At 36.5% G+C, this 14,911-nt stretch overlaps 1 protein-coding gene across 3 annotated transcripts in view; it reads left to right on the top strand.

Moving 5' to 3' along the window:
- The window catches only part of BRIP1 (BRCA1 interacting DNA helicase 1), a 128,954-nt gene extending 122,443 nt beyond the window's left edge, over nucleotides 1-6,511 (top strand). The window contains exons 20-22 of one of the 3 annotated variants that reach the window (XM_072417211.1): nucleotides 882-1,631; nucleotides 5,164-5,236; nucleotides 5,938-6,511. In XM_072417211.1, coding sequence (XP_072273312.1) covers nucleotides 882-1,631; nucleotides 5,164-5,213 — 800 coding nt within the window. In that variant the 3' untranslated portion in view covers nucleotides 5,214-5,236; nucleotides 5,938-6,511. Of the gene's footprint in view, nucleotides 1-881; nucleotides 2,233-5,163 lie in introns of those variants that run through there. The other 2 variants (XM_072417202.1, XM_072417219.1) reach the window with 2 other exon arrangements.
- The last annotated feature ends 8,400 nt before the right edge of the window (nucleotides 6,512-14,911 follow it).

Raw genomic sequence — 14,911 nt, 5'->3', positions numbered from 1 at the left:
AGGACACTATCTGCAAGGTGTTTGTATGTTTTCCCTTTGTTTCCATAGATTTCCTCTGGTCACACTGGTTTCCTCCCACACCCCAAAAAACATGCAGTTTCGCTAATTGGCTTCGCCTCAAAATTGTCCTTAGACTGTGTTTTTGATATATGACTATGGTAGGGACATTAGATTTTGAGCCCTTTTGAGGGACAGCTGATGACATGGCAGTGGACTTTGTAAAGTTTGCGTAATATGTCAGCACTATATTAATTGAAGATAATATTAATTGTAATCTTGTATTAATGAAAAGTTTGGCAGAGCTATATATTTTAACATATATCACTGCAGATTAATTTAAACCTCTTTTAAATGCAATGTGGACATCTGAGAGGCACCAGGCTTTTCATCTCCCCTTCTAACCTTTCAAACCACTACCTAACTTTTCTCTTACTGAAAATGATGATGTTATAGATACCTCATAACGCCACTGCCTAAGAGTCACATTTGATCCTTTCATAATTCACCCTTATTGTATAACCGGAACCCCCTTCCCTTGCATTAGGATCGTTCTTCATCCATCGTCCGTGGGTCCGCCAGAACGGTCATTCAGACGATGGGCGCTGTACACACGCCAGTGTCTCGTCCGATATCGGCCGTGAGCCATTGGACGTGTGTACTATATATCCATGATGAAAGTTCCGTTTGTGTATATTGTGGAATGCGTATTTTTTTTTTTTTTTTTAAAGGTTTGTTTCAATCAATTAGTACATTTCTCTAGTAGATACTGTACATCTGTACAGTAACTGAAATATATTAATATACATAATCAAAATAATACAGTAGGTTACAAAATTGTCAAAGTATTTATGACTTCATGTTTTTTCCTATTTAATATACAGGTGATATTGAGCAGCCTCAAAATGCAAACTCCGGAAGAGAAAAGATGATTTCTTTACAAAAACCAAACCAATTTGATAAACCCAAGCTGAACTTAACCAAACAACAGTCTTCATTTTACAACTACTTTATCAACAGTCCACTCACATCAACTCCCCTTCCTACTTCTTCCAGGAGGAGCCCTCACACAGACAGCAGCTTGAAAAAAGGAGCTGCTAATGTTAGTGAAAAATTTCTATCACCAGAGAAAGGATTATTAGCTGAAGCCCATACAGGAGATTCAGATGAAAGTATTTGTAATGTGGTCCCACTTTTCCATGAAAAAGATGATATCGTTGTAGCTGAAAAAAATGAACCTTCATTTGTTGAGACCACTGTAGAAGATGATGAAGCTGATGACACTATTCATTTTACACCTGAACTTTTTGATCATGAGAATAATCACAACGATCTGGTTTCTGAGGAGCTAGAGAATCATATTCAATATCAAGTTAATACTGATTGTGTGGAAAGTAATGTACATGCAGGTGAAGGCAGCAGTAAAGCCCAGTTACAATTCAGTAATACAGAATGGCAAGAAAATGACCTAAACTCATGCAATATTGTTGTAAATAGAAAAAATGAGGATGTTTTGAATAGTGAGTTCTTATTGAGTGTTGAACAAGTCAATTCCACAAAATGTAACGCAGAACTATATGAGATACAAAGAAAGGAGAAAAAAAGGAATAGACTCTCCAGATCTAAGAACAAAGGTTTGTCTAACATTTTTGAATGATTGTATCTACAATAAACCCAAATGTTACATTCAGGGGCTAGCAGATTTAGATGATCCACTGGCTTTTATACTTTGGGTAATCCCACCCTGGGAAAATAGGACATTGCCTATATCCTACAATTCTGTTATATATTTTGAATTTGACTGTGTTGCCTATACAGTTTAACTTTTTGCTGCTCTTGATTTTTTGGTGAGCTGTCTAAACTTTATATCTGGTGCATTACAGTCCAATATTTTGACTGTTCTAGTAGCCAACCTTTTATGCTGTGGGCCCTCCCATGTCTAGCCATTTTGTTGGTGTTTTATAGATCAGTCATCCACCAATCTTGCTGGCCATCCAAAAATCTCTGGTATAGGAGTAATTGTTTTATACAAAGAGCTGCATATTTCAATACCATGCAGCTGTCTTGCCTATAATAATTAAAAAAAAAAGTTTAAAATTTATAAATATTTTCTGTGTTTTCGCACGTGATCATGATCACTGTATTTTTTGTGTTTGTAAATGTTTGTATATTTTTATATAAATATTGCATTTTATGAAACTAAAAGTACTTTTTCATTAAAATGGTAATACATATTATCAGCCTTTTTTTCTTTTGTTTTCCATGCAATAGCAGCTCTTTTTAGTTTTTGGCCTGTCAAATTCCCATAAAATATAAGTCCCAAGAACCTTGAATAATTTGACCCAGTTAAAATACTAGAATATATTTAATGATAAAGTAGAGGCTTTTTGCCAGTCCTAGTGTTACTAAGGACTGGCAAATTAGCATCTAGTAATTACATAATGTTACCATCTAGTCAAGGTACTAAAATGTAACTTTTTGAAAAAAATACAGTAAGTTGCCTATTGAATGTGTTTTATATTTTTGTATTCAATAGGATGCAGGTAAGATCCAGTTTGACTACTTGTATACTGTAACTTTGTGTTTTATATATCTGTTAGACTGTTAGGCCCCTTTCACAAGTGCAGTGGAAAACTACATGGTTAGCGGCTGCTACCCGGAACATAAAAAGCTGCTGCTATGCACCAAGGAGCAGCAAACCACACCGCACGTGCCTATTGCAGAATGCTGCAGTCAAACACAAATTTAAAATGATCCTTATTATGCAGTATAAGAAGCTAGTGGGCCATAGGCAGACAGCTAACATTTTCAGAAGGTCAGCAGTTGTAGTTGCTGAATTTCTTTTAGGACAGTATTAGTTCAAATCTAATGTTTCTAATGTTGGTGGGCTGAATAGTTGTATAAAGTTGAATAAATGTTTAATTCTTGAAGCACAAGTAGGCTCTTTCCTACAGGAGTTCCTGAACCAACTCTGCCATTGACTCTCATTGACTTTAAAATTGCACTCCTATTATTCCATATATAGGAGAAAAGTAGTGCAGAGCAAAACAAAGATGTTTATTTTAATCGTAACCCTATCCGGAACACATGCTTACTTTTCATTTGCTAGGACCCAGTTCCATTGGGTTACTGAAAAATAAAAAACAGAGGAAGTTCTGTTTAAACCTAAAAGTACCTAAGGGATTCCCCCCACTCCAGTGTGACCTTAGCCCTAGTGCTGATACTTGGCAAGAAGCAGCACTGTTATCTGCTTCACACACCCTAAAGTGCCAGATATTTGTTTTGCTCCCAGTAAACAGAGTAAAGCTACGTACACACTTCCAATTATTATCGTTGTTAAACGAACGACGAACGATCCTGCACGATATCTGCGAACGATCGTATAGCACCGATCCTGTACATACAGATAACGACACGATCGTTCGTAGATATTGTACACACAATAGATGCGATCGTTTGAGCGATACAGGGAGTGACGTGCACGACAGGAAGTGAACGAACGTTCGTTCATCACGCATGCTCAGACCATGGACGATCAACGAACGATCGTACACACGAACGATGGTCAACGATCGTCGTCCAATCCGATCCGCCGGTCCCGTCGTTCATTTCCAACGACTTTCCTCGTTCGTCGGCGTCGTTGGTTACCTTTTTTACGAACGATTTTTGCCCAATCGATTGTTTGTCGTTCGTTCGTCGTTCATTTTGAACGATAAAAATTGGAAGTGTGTACGCAGCTTAAGTGTAAAAGCAAAGATAATGTATGTGCTGCAGGTGGGATGTATAAACATATCAATTGCTGCATGAGTTTTAAAACAAGACCTTAGTGACTTCTGCAGCTGTAAGCACTGTGGAGCAATTAATCCTTAAAGTTTACACCAGAAGCATTGCCGTAATTCTCTTAAGCCAACTCAGCTTCCCCTTTCGGAAGTGACTCCTCTGCCTTCCAGGCTTCAGATCTGTAACATAAATTTTAAATGTGTTCTAGGAGGTGTAGCACAGTGATCTAAGCTGTGGATAAAGCAACTTGAATTTAAACTATTTCTTAGGCCACAACTTTGTAATTTTGAATATCGTAAAGAAAAGATAAAACCACTGTCACCTGTTTCAGTAAGGAAATTTCCTTTTCCTCCTTTCTTGTACATCCAACACAAAGTTAGGTATTATCTCCCCATTGAGAGGGATACTGTTTTTTAGACAGAAGTCATGGGAACAAGTGTCTCCGGGTAAAAAATTTTCCCCCCGTTTATTTCTGGTACCAACTTTTGGATTTACCTTCGCATTTAATTCCAGGGAAATTGGTAAACAAGGCAGTTATCAACCTGCCTAGTGTCTACCTACTGGGGACACAAACTAAAAAACCTGGTAGCAGCTCCAACGCATCATCACTCCATCATATCTAAAACAAGTTTTCCCTAAATAATAATAATATTTACTGCCTTAGGTGTGAATTTGGAGGAAGACTTGCTTTACAGTTTCTCGCTAAAGGCGAATGAGGGCTTGTTCTTTTTTAGGAACATATAAATGCTGCAATGTCCATATCTTGACCACAAATCACTGAGATTTTAATGTCAATTAAAAATCAACAGGAAAAAACGTTTTTAGTTTCTCCTGATCTCTGTGACTTTTGCTAGTCGGATTAGGGCCAATTTATAAAGTGGTGAATCTGCCTAATACATTCACTGAAGCTTTCCCAGGTGGAGAATCTTCCAGATCCATTTGTTTCAGGGCAGTGATTGATTTTCCGGGAAAGTTTTGGAAAGTGTCAGATTTATAAATGAAAAAATAAACCCCTATATATTTCTGAAGATAGGTGAAAAACAAAACAATAAATGATATTCCGACTATTACCATCACACATATTTTACAGTTATTAGACTACTAGCTCTTCCATAGAACCTTGAACAATATAAGGTGCCTGCATATCTGTTTTAGGGGATCAAATTTTTATATCCAGCCGTTTACATTTGTGTAGAGCTTTTTATCATTGTAATACTCCATCTTCTAGTATTTTCTTAGTCTGATGTACCAAAGAAGCAGTTTGTTGCAGTTTCTGGTTTTGATTGGAGATTTATAATGTAATATACAGTGTGTACTAGAGATAGCAAAAAGTACTGGCATAGTGTTTTTATTGTTACTTACGATATTTCTATTCATTTCCTAAAGGTCTTAAGGTTCTAAGAATGAACAAAAGAAGAGAAAACAAAACCAAGTAAATGTATTCAAACACAGGCAAAAGGTATTAAATATGTCATTCCTGACTGTGTTACTGGGTTTCCCTTGGAGAAATATGCCGCTGAATTACACTTGGAACAGAACAAAACTTAACTAGCAAGTTTGTTTATTATGGAAGGCACAGGCAATGTCCCTTCTGCAATAAAAAAAACTTACCTGCCTGACAGTAATTTTTAATTGCACCAACCTGTCAGCTCATGGGATACTTTCCATCATACCCTGAGCACCACAACAAATAAAAAAAAAAATCACAAGATACTTTTTAGCAACACACCAGGTCAAAACTCACTGTATGTGTGTTTGTGGTTTGCTATGGATGCATTCCTCTGTACAATGTGTTCGGGTGCTATTCATAATAAATGCCACTGCACATGGAGCAGGTACACTGGGAATGCACTGAAGCTTTCGGTTTGACCGTGCATTGCTGCAATTTACATTTTTAAATGGGCACTAAGTAAAGGTGATAAAATTTGCCAAGCTTGCTTTAAGTTTTGCAAACACCGTACTTTGTATGCATTGCTCTTTTACATGCCCTATAGTACACTCAATTTCTGCAAAATCCAAAAGGATACAACAAAAAAACCAACAAACAAATGTATATGCTTTCAGTTATAACAATATTTTTTTTTCATAATTGCTTAATCATTAATGTTCCTGCACCTAATTACTCTATAACCCTAATGCAAAATTGTCCTTTTTTTGCAGAACTAGTAACCACTTCAGTTGTCTTATTAGGTTAAAGCTGAAGATATTTTCTTACTTCATGATTCTTGATAACAGAGAAGTTACATAACATAGTATGGATAGCTGTATCTAGCAAATTCCAGATAAAACCCTAAAAATCTGAAAAATCCCAAACATTCTAACTTGAGTTTTCATTGCAGTGTACCTTTAGGGCCTTTATAATTTGACCTGCCTATTGACGCAAGCCTTTAATGAGGAAATTTCTGCTCTTCTAAATGCCCAGACTTTACTGAGTAATACGCAAGTTCACATATTTTTGTTTAAAAACAACCCATAACTTAAAGCAAAATGGGCACAATTTATAAAGCTTTACATGATTTGTTAAAATTTTAAGATTTAAATGTTAACTCACAAAAGCTGTTAACAGATATACTGTAAAATAACAAGGGAGGAGGGAAAGAAGAATGTTAACTTCAAATATATTTTCAAACTTTATTCATGTCCTATTACACAAATCCATAAGAAAAAAAAACTGTACACATAAATTCTGATTGGCAGTAGGAAGGTTTTTTTTTTTTTTAAATAAAAAATATTCTGTAACTAACTCTGTTTCTTGTAGTTTTTTATTTTCACGTAAATAACTTAAACAATTGAATATGAGATATATTTACTACACAAAGGGCTCTATTTATAAAACAAGGAATCTGACATTCTCTCAAACATTCCATCATGGTAATCTTATAGGTCCATGTATTTCAATGGCAGTAACTGATTTCTGCCAGGGAATGTTTAAGGTAATGTCAGATTCCTTGTTTTATAAATAGAGCCCAAAGAATTGTAATTGTAATAATGTAATTTTATTTAAATTAGCAATTTATACTGCAGCTGCAACTCCAACGTATCTTTTTTGCAGTATGAGAACCTGGAGGCATTCTGGACAGATGGTGTAAGAAATGCTTTCATAAATCTCATTTATGCCATGTGTGATTGGTTTATAAAATTGTAGGCATCCCCTGCAATTGGTGTTGTTTTTTTTTGGCACAACTACAGCACAGAGCATCATTGCAATTTGAAATTAAACTTGGGCATATAACACAGTTTTAAGAACTGGATACTTTAAAGATTTGCACTTCTCATCAGATGCACTGCTGCACTAAAGTAATAACACTGGATACAGGCCACTGGTTTAGGCAAACTCTGTTTCACATAACTTTCATGCTATTTCTTGAGGTTTATTATACAATGGCTTAAGGTGTAAATGTGATATTGTTTTTAGGCTAATTCTAACAAATGCTCACAGGCTAGTGATATGCAGAGCAGCCCCTGGGATGCTATCTACTCCCTTACTGCCAGAAGCCATAGTTTTACTTTCTGCTGCTTGCTTACTAGTCTTTTAACATGCTGTGATGTTCAGTGAAAAGAAACCTAAAGAATTAGCCATGCAAATAAAAGTGGCTTTTTGTGTTATTCCCAGGGAGACTTTAGTTTGTACAGCTAATGTCTGGCGTCTCTAGCAGAGTAAAAATAAAAGCATTGTTAAGTAAAGTAGTTAGGCTTGAGAGGTGTAGAATGTTGATGCACCAGGTGCATCATGTATGACTGTGTGATCAGCTGTCACTGGATTTACATAATATCTACTATTATGTGTGTGTAATCTAAACATTACATTCTTACTCTGTGTTATCTTCAAAACACAGTCAGTAAAAAGCTAGAATGAAGCTAGACAGTTTTTAACATGACTTGTCATTCAAAGTTTCTTTAAAATGTTTTTCCATTTTAGGAAGATATTTGTTGTGAAGAAAACACAGTATAGTTGTTTATCATCAGCGTAGGATATGAACATAGGAATATCTATGGAAACCCTAAGAAATCATTAAATACCAAGGGCCTGATTTTTAAAAAAAGCTCTTCAAGGCTGGACAGGATAGACTTTCATCAGTGAAGCTGGGTGATCCAACAAGCCTGGAATTGATTTTGCTGTTTGTTAGCATTTTTTTTTCAGTCCTTGACCATTCCAGAATTGTTGGATCACCCAGCTTCACTGATAAAAGTGTATCCTCTCCAGCCATGGAGAGCTTTTATAACTCGGGCCCTATGAATCTTCAGAACCTCAAAATAATTGGTATGGTGTCTGCAATATGCTTTATAGATATGTTGTTGTTCTGCTTTAGGAGACTAAAGCCTGCTGACTGCTATTAAAGTGAACCTTTGCAGAGATCTAATGTATTTACATATTCAAACCAGCAGTAACAGCACTTTTAAACTCGCTATCCCTGACCTGTAAGCACCTATCTGTAAACATTGTGGGGAAATTTAATTTTCATAGTCACAGCTCTTTCTGTACTGCTTTTTGTTGCTCCAGAATCTTTTAAGCGGTCTAATGTAAAAAACCAACAGATGTTTCTAAGCTTTAAGAAACCAACAGAAAGACTTTAGAGCCTTTGTTCTGATGTTTCAGGGTCTTTGTGAATTAATCACTTTACCTTTCTTCGTTGCTATTCCTTGATGGGCTCTGCCCTTCAACTTAGATCTTGTCAATTGACAGAAAAAAACATACTGGTAGGTTGATTGGCTTTCTAGAAAGAAAACATGATTTTAGACTATATTATGAATTAACTCTTTAAGTGATGTGTATTTTTGGAGTAAATATTTGCGTGATAAAAAAAAATGAAGAATGACCATCATAGCATTAGAATCCTACATTTCAGGTTGAAATGTGGCACGTCAGGGACATCGGAACAGTAAGAGAAAACAAAGTTGCTTTTAAATGTCGACACTAAGTGTAATTTCATCCTAAAGGACATGTTTTTGAGCTATTATTTGTGTTACCATTATCTGTGACTATATTATTTTCATTTTTCTTTCCGTAGCCATGCTTATTAACCACCTAGCCGGTATGCCCGACCTTCGTACGGGCAAAAAAAAATGGCTAGGATGGTTAAGCCCGTATTTTTGTCACATCCTTACCTCCATGGTCCCGCTGTGCACATCCAGCGGTAAATACATTTTTTATATTCATAATATCTACTAGAACCCTTGTTCGGACATATTTCTGTAAGTTACAGGTCTACAATTTAAAAAAAAATTTCATGAAAAACAGTGGATCACTTTTGGTACAGAAATCTAGACCTCAGTGTAACGCTCAGGTGGTTAAACTCATTATTTTTGTTTTCAAAACACAATGTTACTTAAATAGGTGTAAGTAAAAGAAATAGGCAGGTTTAGCCAAGTGGCCAAATTGGTTTGTTGTTCTGACATGTTTCTTTATAGGTTTCACATGAATGTGGAATAAATATAAACACTCACTGAAAGACTCCGAAAGATTGATGAAGCAATACTAAGTGGATAACAAGATTTCCAAATAATTCATGTTTGTTTTAGGTTTTCTTGGAATAGGGTCCAGGCATTTGTTTTTCATTCAAAATATTGACATCCTTTCAAAATAAAAAAAAAGACTTCCAACACCTAGGTATGCAATGATGACAAGTATTTGCTGTTTGTAAGGTGACTATTCACAGCCCTTCAGACACCTTCCTACCCATGGCTCCCAGCTTCCCCTGTCCCTGTGCTGTGAATGTAGTGTTGAAAGATATCTATTTCTTTACATTGAACTGTCAAGCCTGTAAGTGATTATTTGCTCCCCCATCTCTCCTGTTAGTAATACACATGAAATATTTCTGTTTGTTGATACATAGCTTTAGTCATAGAACATTATCTCATTTCAGAAACAAAAACTATATTGGCATATCTTTTATAGTTTGTAAAACTTGGTAATGAAAATCAGATATTTGTGCATTACGGTAAATTTACTAAAGTGCTAAAAGTACTAAAGGAATACAGGCTGATAGAATATTTATCCCTTTGCAGTGGATATTTCACTTAGTGGATGTGATGAAAATTTACTTCGCACAGAACATCCAGTCAGATGCAAGAAAATAAAAAAAAACATAATTTTTGCTTGCACATGATTGGTTGAAATCAGCAAAGCTTTTACATATTCACTAAGCTAAGTGAAATGTTATAATATGCTGGGGAATCTAATGATTCCCAGCACTTTTCAAGAGTGCACACAATATATATATATATATATATATATATATATATATATATTTCAGTCATTGTCATGCTGGAATACCCATTCATGACCCATTATCAATGCCCTGGCTAAGGGAAGGAGGTGCTCACCCAAGATTTGACGGTACATGGCCCCCCGTCCATTGTCCCTTCAAAGCGGTGAAGGTGTCCTGTCCCCATAGCAGAAAAACACCCCCAAAGCATAATGTGTCCACCTCCATGTTTGACAGTGGAAATGGTGTTCTTGGAGTCATAAGCAGCATTCCTCCTCCTCCAAACATGGTCAGTTGAGTTTATGCCAAAGAGCTCAGTTTTGGTCTCATCTGACATCTGGATCATTCAGATGTTCATTGGCAAAATACAGATGTACATGTTCTTGAGCAGGGGGACCTTGCGGGCTCTGCAAGATTTCAATGTGTTACAAATTGTTTTCCTGGTGACTTTGGTCTCAGCTTCCCTGAGATCATTGACAAGTTCTCCCTGTGTAGTTCTGGGCTGCTTCGTTACTGTTCTCATGATCATTGCAGCTCCACGAGGGGAGATCTTGCATGGTGCCCCAGACTGACCCAGGGAGATTGACAGTTATTTTGTGTTTCTTCCATTTGCAAATTATCGCGCCAACTGTTGTCACCTTCTCACCAAGCTGCTTGGCGATAGTCTTGTAATCCAGTCCAGCCTTGTGTAGGTCTAAAATATTGTCCCTGACATCCTTAGACAGCTCTTTGGTCTTGGCCATGGTGTCTCGTTTGGAATCTGATTGATTGATTGCTTCTGTGGACAGGTGTATTTTTTACAGGTACTGTAACAAGCTTGGATTAGGAGAACTCCCTTACAGAGGGTGCTCCTACTCTCAGCTTGTTACCTGCATACAGGTGAAGACACCTGGGAGCCTGAAGTCTTGCTGGTTGATAGGAGGATCAAATACTTATTTCACTCATTACAATGCACATCAAGCTCTGACTTTTGAGCACCGTGTTTTTGAAGGTTCTTTTGTTATTATTCTGTCTCTCACACCTACAACAAACCTACCATTACAATTATAGACTGGTCATTTCTTTGTCAGAGGGCAAACGTACAAAATCAGCAGGGGATCAAATACTTCTTTCCCTCACTGTATGTATATGTATATATATATATATATATATATATATATATGTATGTATATGTGTATATGTATATATATATATATATATATAAATTAGTTTTATTATATCTGTATTATGTAGTCTTGCCTTTGCAGCATCAGGATCCCAGGGTGTTTGCATGGGTTTTCCTCCACACTTCAGTTTCCTCCCTCATCAGAAAAACATGCATGCAGGTTAATTGCTCTTAGACTGTGTTAATGACATATGACTCTGGTAGGGACAGTAGATTGTGAGCCCTTCTGATGAACAATTAGTGGCATGACTATGACGTTGTAAAGTTCAGCTTAATTGGTTGGTGCTATATAAATACAAGATAAAAATAATAACTAATAATACTAGATTCAAACATGTAAAGGGCCTTAACAAATGTATTGATACAGTTGCAGCATTGCTGCTTGGGTGTTCATGCTGCAGGAGTTCCAAAATGTGTGCAGACATATAAAAGAACACAAGGCCCGAGGTTTAAGAAATCATTCACTTGAAGAATGTATTTTTTTTTTTTTGCTCTTTGTGGTGGTATGGATCACTGCAAGTATTTGGACAGTGTGCTTTCATAGCAGAACATGTAATATCTGAATTATATAAAGGATTATAACTGCTTAGTTAGCATACCATTCAGTGTTGCTGCCAAGACTTTGACACTGTACAGTAAGGAACACCACACAGCAGGATGAGGTAAAGACCTATATGATTAGCTGCTCACAGATTTGCAATTACAGCTGTTAATTACCACTCAGAGCAACACTTTCAAAGACACCATTCTGTCCTACATGTGAAAAAGCAAAAAATAAAACATAATTCATTTTAGTTTCTGGGTCTTGGAAACAAGTTCTCCGGGGATGCTGCACATACCTAGGAAGAATAAACAATAAATGACAAATACATTCCACTTGTTTCTTTTGAAAAAAATTATAATGTCATTTAATACTAACTTTTCCTAATAAAGTATAGGTAGGTATAAAGGGTTCTCCAATATATGTTTATTCGTATTTATTGGTATTTAGGGTGTTTGCATTGTGTTCTACAGCATTATTACACTGTAAAAACCTGCTGTATTCTGAATAAAGGGTCTATAACACCATTTTTTTTAAGTTTACCATATCAACAACTTTCTTATGCAGCAGAATATTATAATACGATTTGAAGCAAAACTGCCAAATCAGAATCAAAAATATTGGAAGTCAGTGGGAGTCATGATATATTGGACTCTCTCTCTCCTCTCTCTATCATTCCTCTCTCTCTCTCTCTCTCTCTCCCCCCCCCCTCCTCTCTCCTTAGTACCCCACAATGACAAAGTGATAACTGAATTAGATAATTTTGAAAATTTATGAAAGTGAAAGAAATGAAATAATCTATTTACATTAGTATCCAGACCCTTTACCTAATACTTAGTTCAAGTACCATTGGCAGCAATTACTGCCTTGAGTCTTTTTGGTTATGATGCAACAATCTTTGCACACCTGGAGTGGGGGGATTTCCTGCCATTCCTACAATTGATATCATGCTCAGTCAGGCTGGATGGGGACTGTCGGTAGACAGCCGTTTTCAGGTTTCTACAGAGAAGCTTGTTAAGGTTCAAGTCAGGGCCCTGGCTGGGCCACTCTAGGACATTTACAGAGTTGAGCCTAAGCCGCTCCTATGTTGCACTGTGAAACATGTTTTCATTGAGGAAATCTCTGTACTTTGTTCCATTCAGCTTTGCCACAACCCTGACCAGTCTCCCAGTCTATGCTGCTAAAAAACACCCCCACACCATGATGCTGCCACCACTGTGCTTCACTGTTGACATGGTATTGGGCAGGTGATGAATGGTGTCTAATTTTCTCCAGACATAACATTGAAATTGAGGCCAAACAGTTCAATCTTGGTTTCATCAGACTAGGGAATCATGTTCCTCAAAGTCTGAAAGCCCATCAAGTGCTTTTTTTTTTGCAAACTCCAATATGTGCTTTGATGCATTTTGCATATGAGGAGAGACTGTGTAGCCACTCTGCCATAAATCCCAGATCTATGGAGGGCTGCACTTATGGCTGTCCTTCTGGAATTAAGTTCTATCTCCACATAGGAACTCTGGAGCTCAGTCAGAGTGACCATCAAGTTCTTGGTCAAACCTCCTACTAAGGCCCTTCTGCCTCAATTGTTTAGTTTGGCCAAGCAACCGGCTCTTGGAAGAGTCCTGGCTGCCAAACTTCTTCCGTTTGAGAATTATGGAGGCCACTGTGCTCTTGAGAACCTTTAGTGAGAATTGTTTTTTTGTAGCCTTTCCCAGATCTTTGCAACAATCCTTTCTCTAAGCTCTGAGACCTAAAGAGAGGTGTGTGCCTCTCCAAATCAAGTCCAATCGATTCCAATTTCTACAGGTGAACTCCAAGGTGCAGAAAAATTGGAGGCACCTGAGCTAATTATCAATGTTATTGCAAAAGGTCTGAATGCTTGTTTAAATGTGATATTTAAGTTATTTAAGAAAAAAAAGAATTTAAATGATCATAGCATTAGGCTGCAACAATTTTAATTGAATAAAAGTAAAGGGAGTCGAAGTACTTTCTGAAACCACTTTATATTATACAGATAGTATACTGTTTTTATTGTAGAATCAAATAAAAAAAAAAAGGAATGCGGTGGTAATTAGTTTAAAACATTACATGTTCATGTGGGTGCTACATTTTTCAGCCTTTTCCAATAATATGCCATGACCTGACCTGACCTAAATCTTAGCAAAGCTTTTTTCATGGACAATGCTTTCTGAAGGTGTTCACAGACAGCAGATCTATGACATTTTTATTAACAGTGATTTCATCAATTTGACGATTATTTAATTGCTGGTGTTTTACTTGTTACCCCTTAGTCTTGAACAAATTGTTAAACCTATGTAAAGCATCACTAGATAGAGAATAAAAACTGCTGGTAATTTGTCCTTTATTTCCAAGAAGATTAAATCTCATTATTATGCAAACCGTTCATATCACACCAGATTGCACTAAAGGATGCTTTTTATTCTTTGTTCTTTTAGGTTTATAATTGATGTCTATTGTCAAGTGTGCTCTGAATAATTAAGACAGAACACTCAACAAAGTCTCCTTCTCCTGTTTTGCTTTGACTAGCAGCTATATGTAAAGCATTTATTTTATGATGGCACTGTGTTTAATTTACCCATTTGCCTTTCCTATGTGTACATGAAAAAAATGACTTCATTTCATTCCCCTAGTAGGATACATATGCCTGTTATTTGATTAAAACAACAAGGCTTGTCTATTTAAAATAACACAGACCTCTCCAGTGTTAAAGATGAGAAACATCTTCAAGGAAGGTATCTGTCAACACCAAAATTTCCTTTACATGTCTAACCTCGACAACAGAAGATTTGATCCCTAGAACTGAATGTTTGCTATGGCCTGTACAGTATTCATTTTAGGTAGAAAGCCAATCTAATCTTCAAAGCATAAACCTAAAGAGAATTCTTAATATATTTCTGAAGAGGTAGTCAGTTTGCAACTGGACAAGTGGTGTCACTGATACAATTTAATTTGTTACATCTCGGGAATGCCAGGCATATATGAAATAATTATCACTCAAAAGAATGAAAACTAAGGAAATGATTACATTTGTAAATAAGGTTAAACATAAGCAAATAAGATAGAAAACTGTATTAAGATATCATGAATTGTCTTTTAAACAGTATAGCGTTAAGCTACGTACACACTTCCAATTATTATCGTTGGTAAACGAACGACGAACGATCCTGCACGATATCTGCGAACGATCGTATAGCACCGATC

The sequence above is a fragment of the Pyxicephalus adspersus genome, chromosome 1 (genome assembly GCF_032062135.1).
Source record: "Pyxicephalus adspersus chromosome 1, UCB_Pads_2.0, whole genome shotgun sequence".
NCBI classification, from domain to species: domain Eukaryota; kingdom Metazoa; phylum Chordata; class Amphibia; order Anura; family Pyxicephalidae; genus Pyxicephalus; species Pyxicephalus adspersus.
Note: the sequence above shows the minus strand (reverse complement) of the source record. Positions and strands in the feature narration are given on the sequence as shown.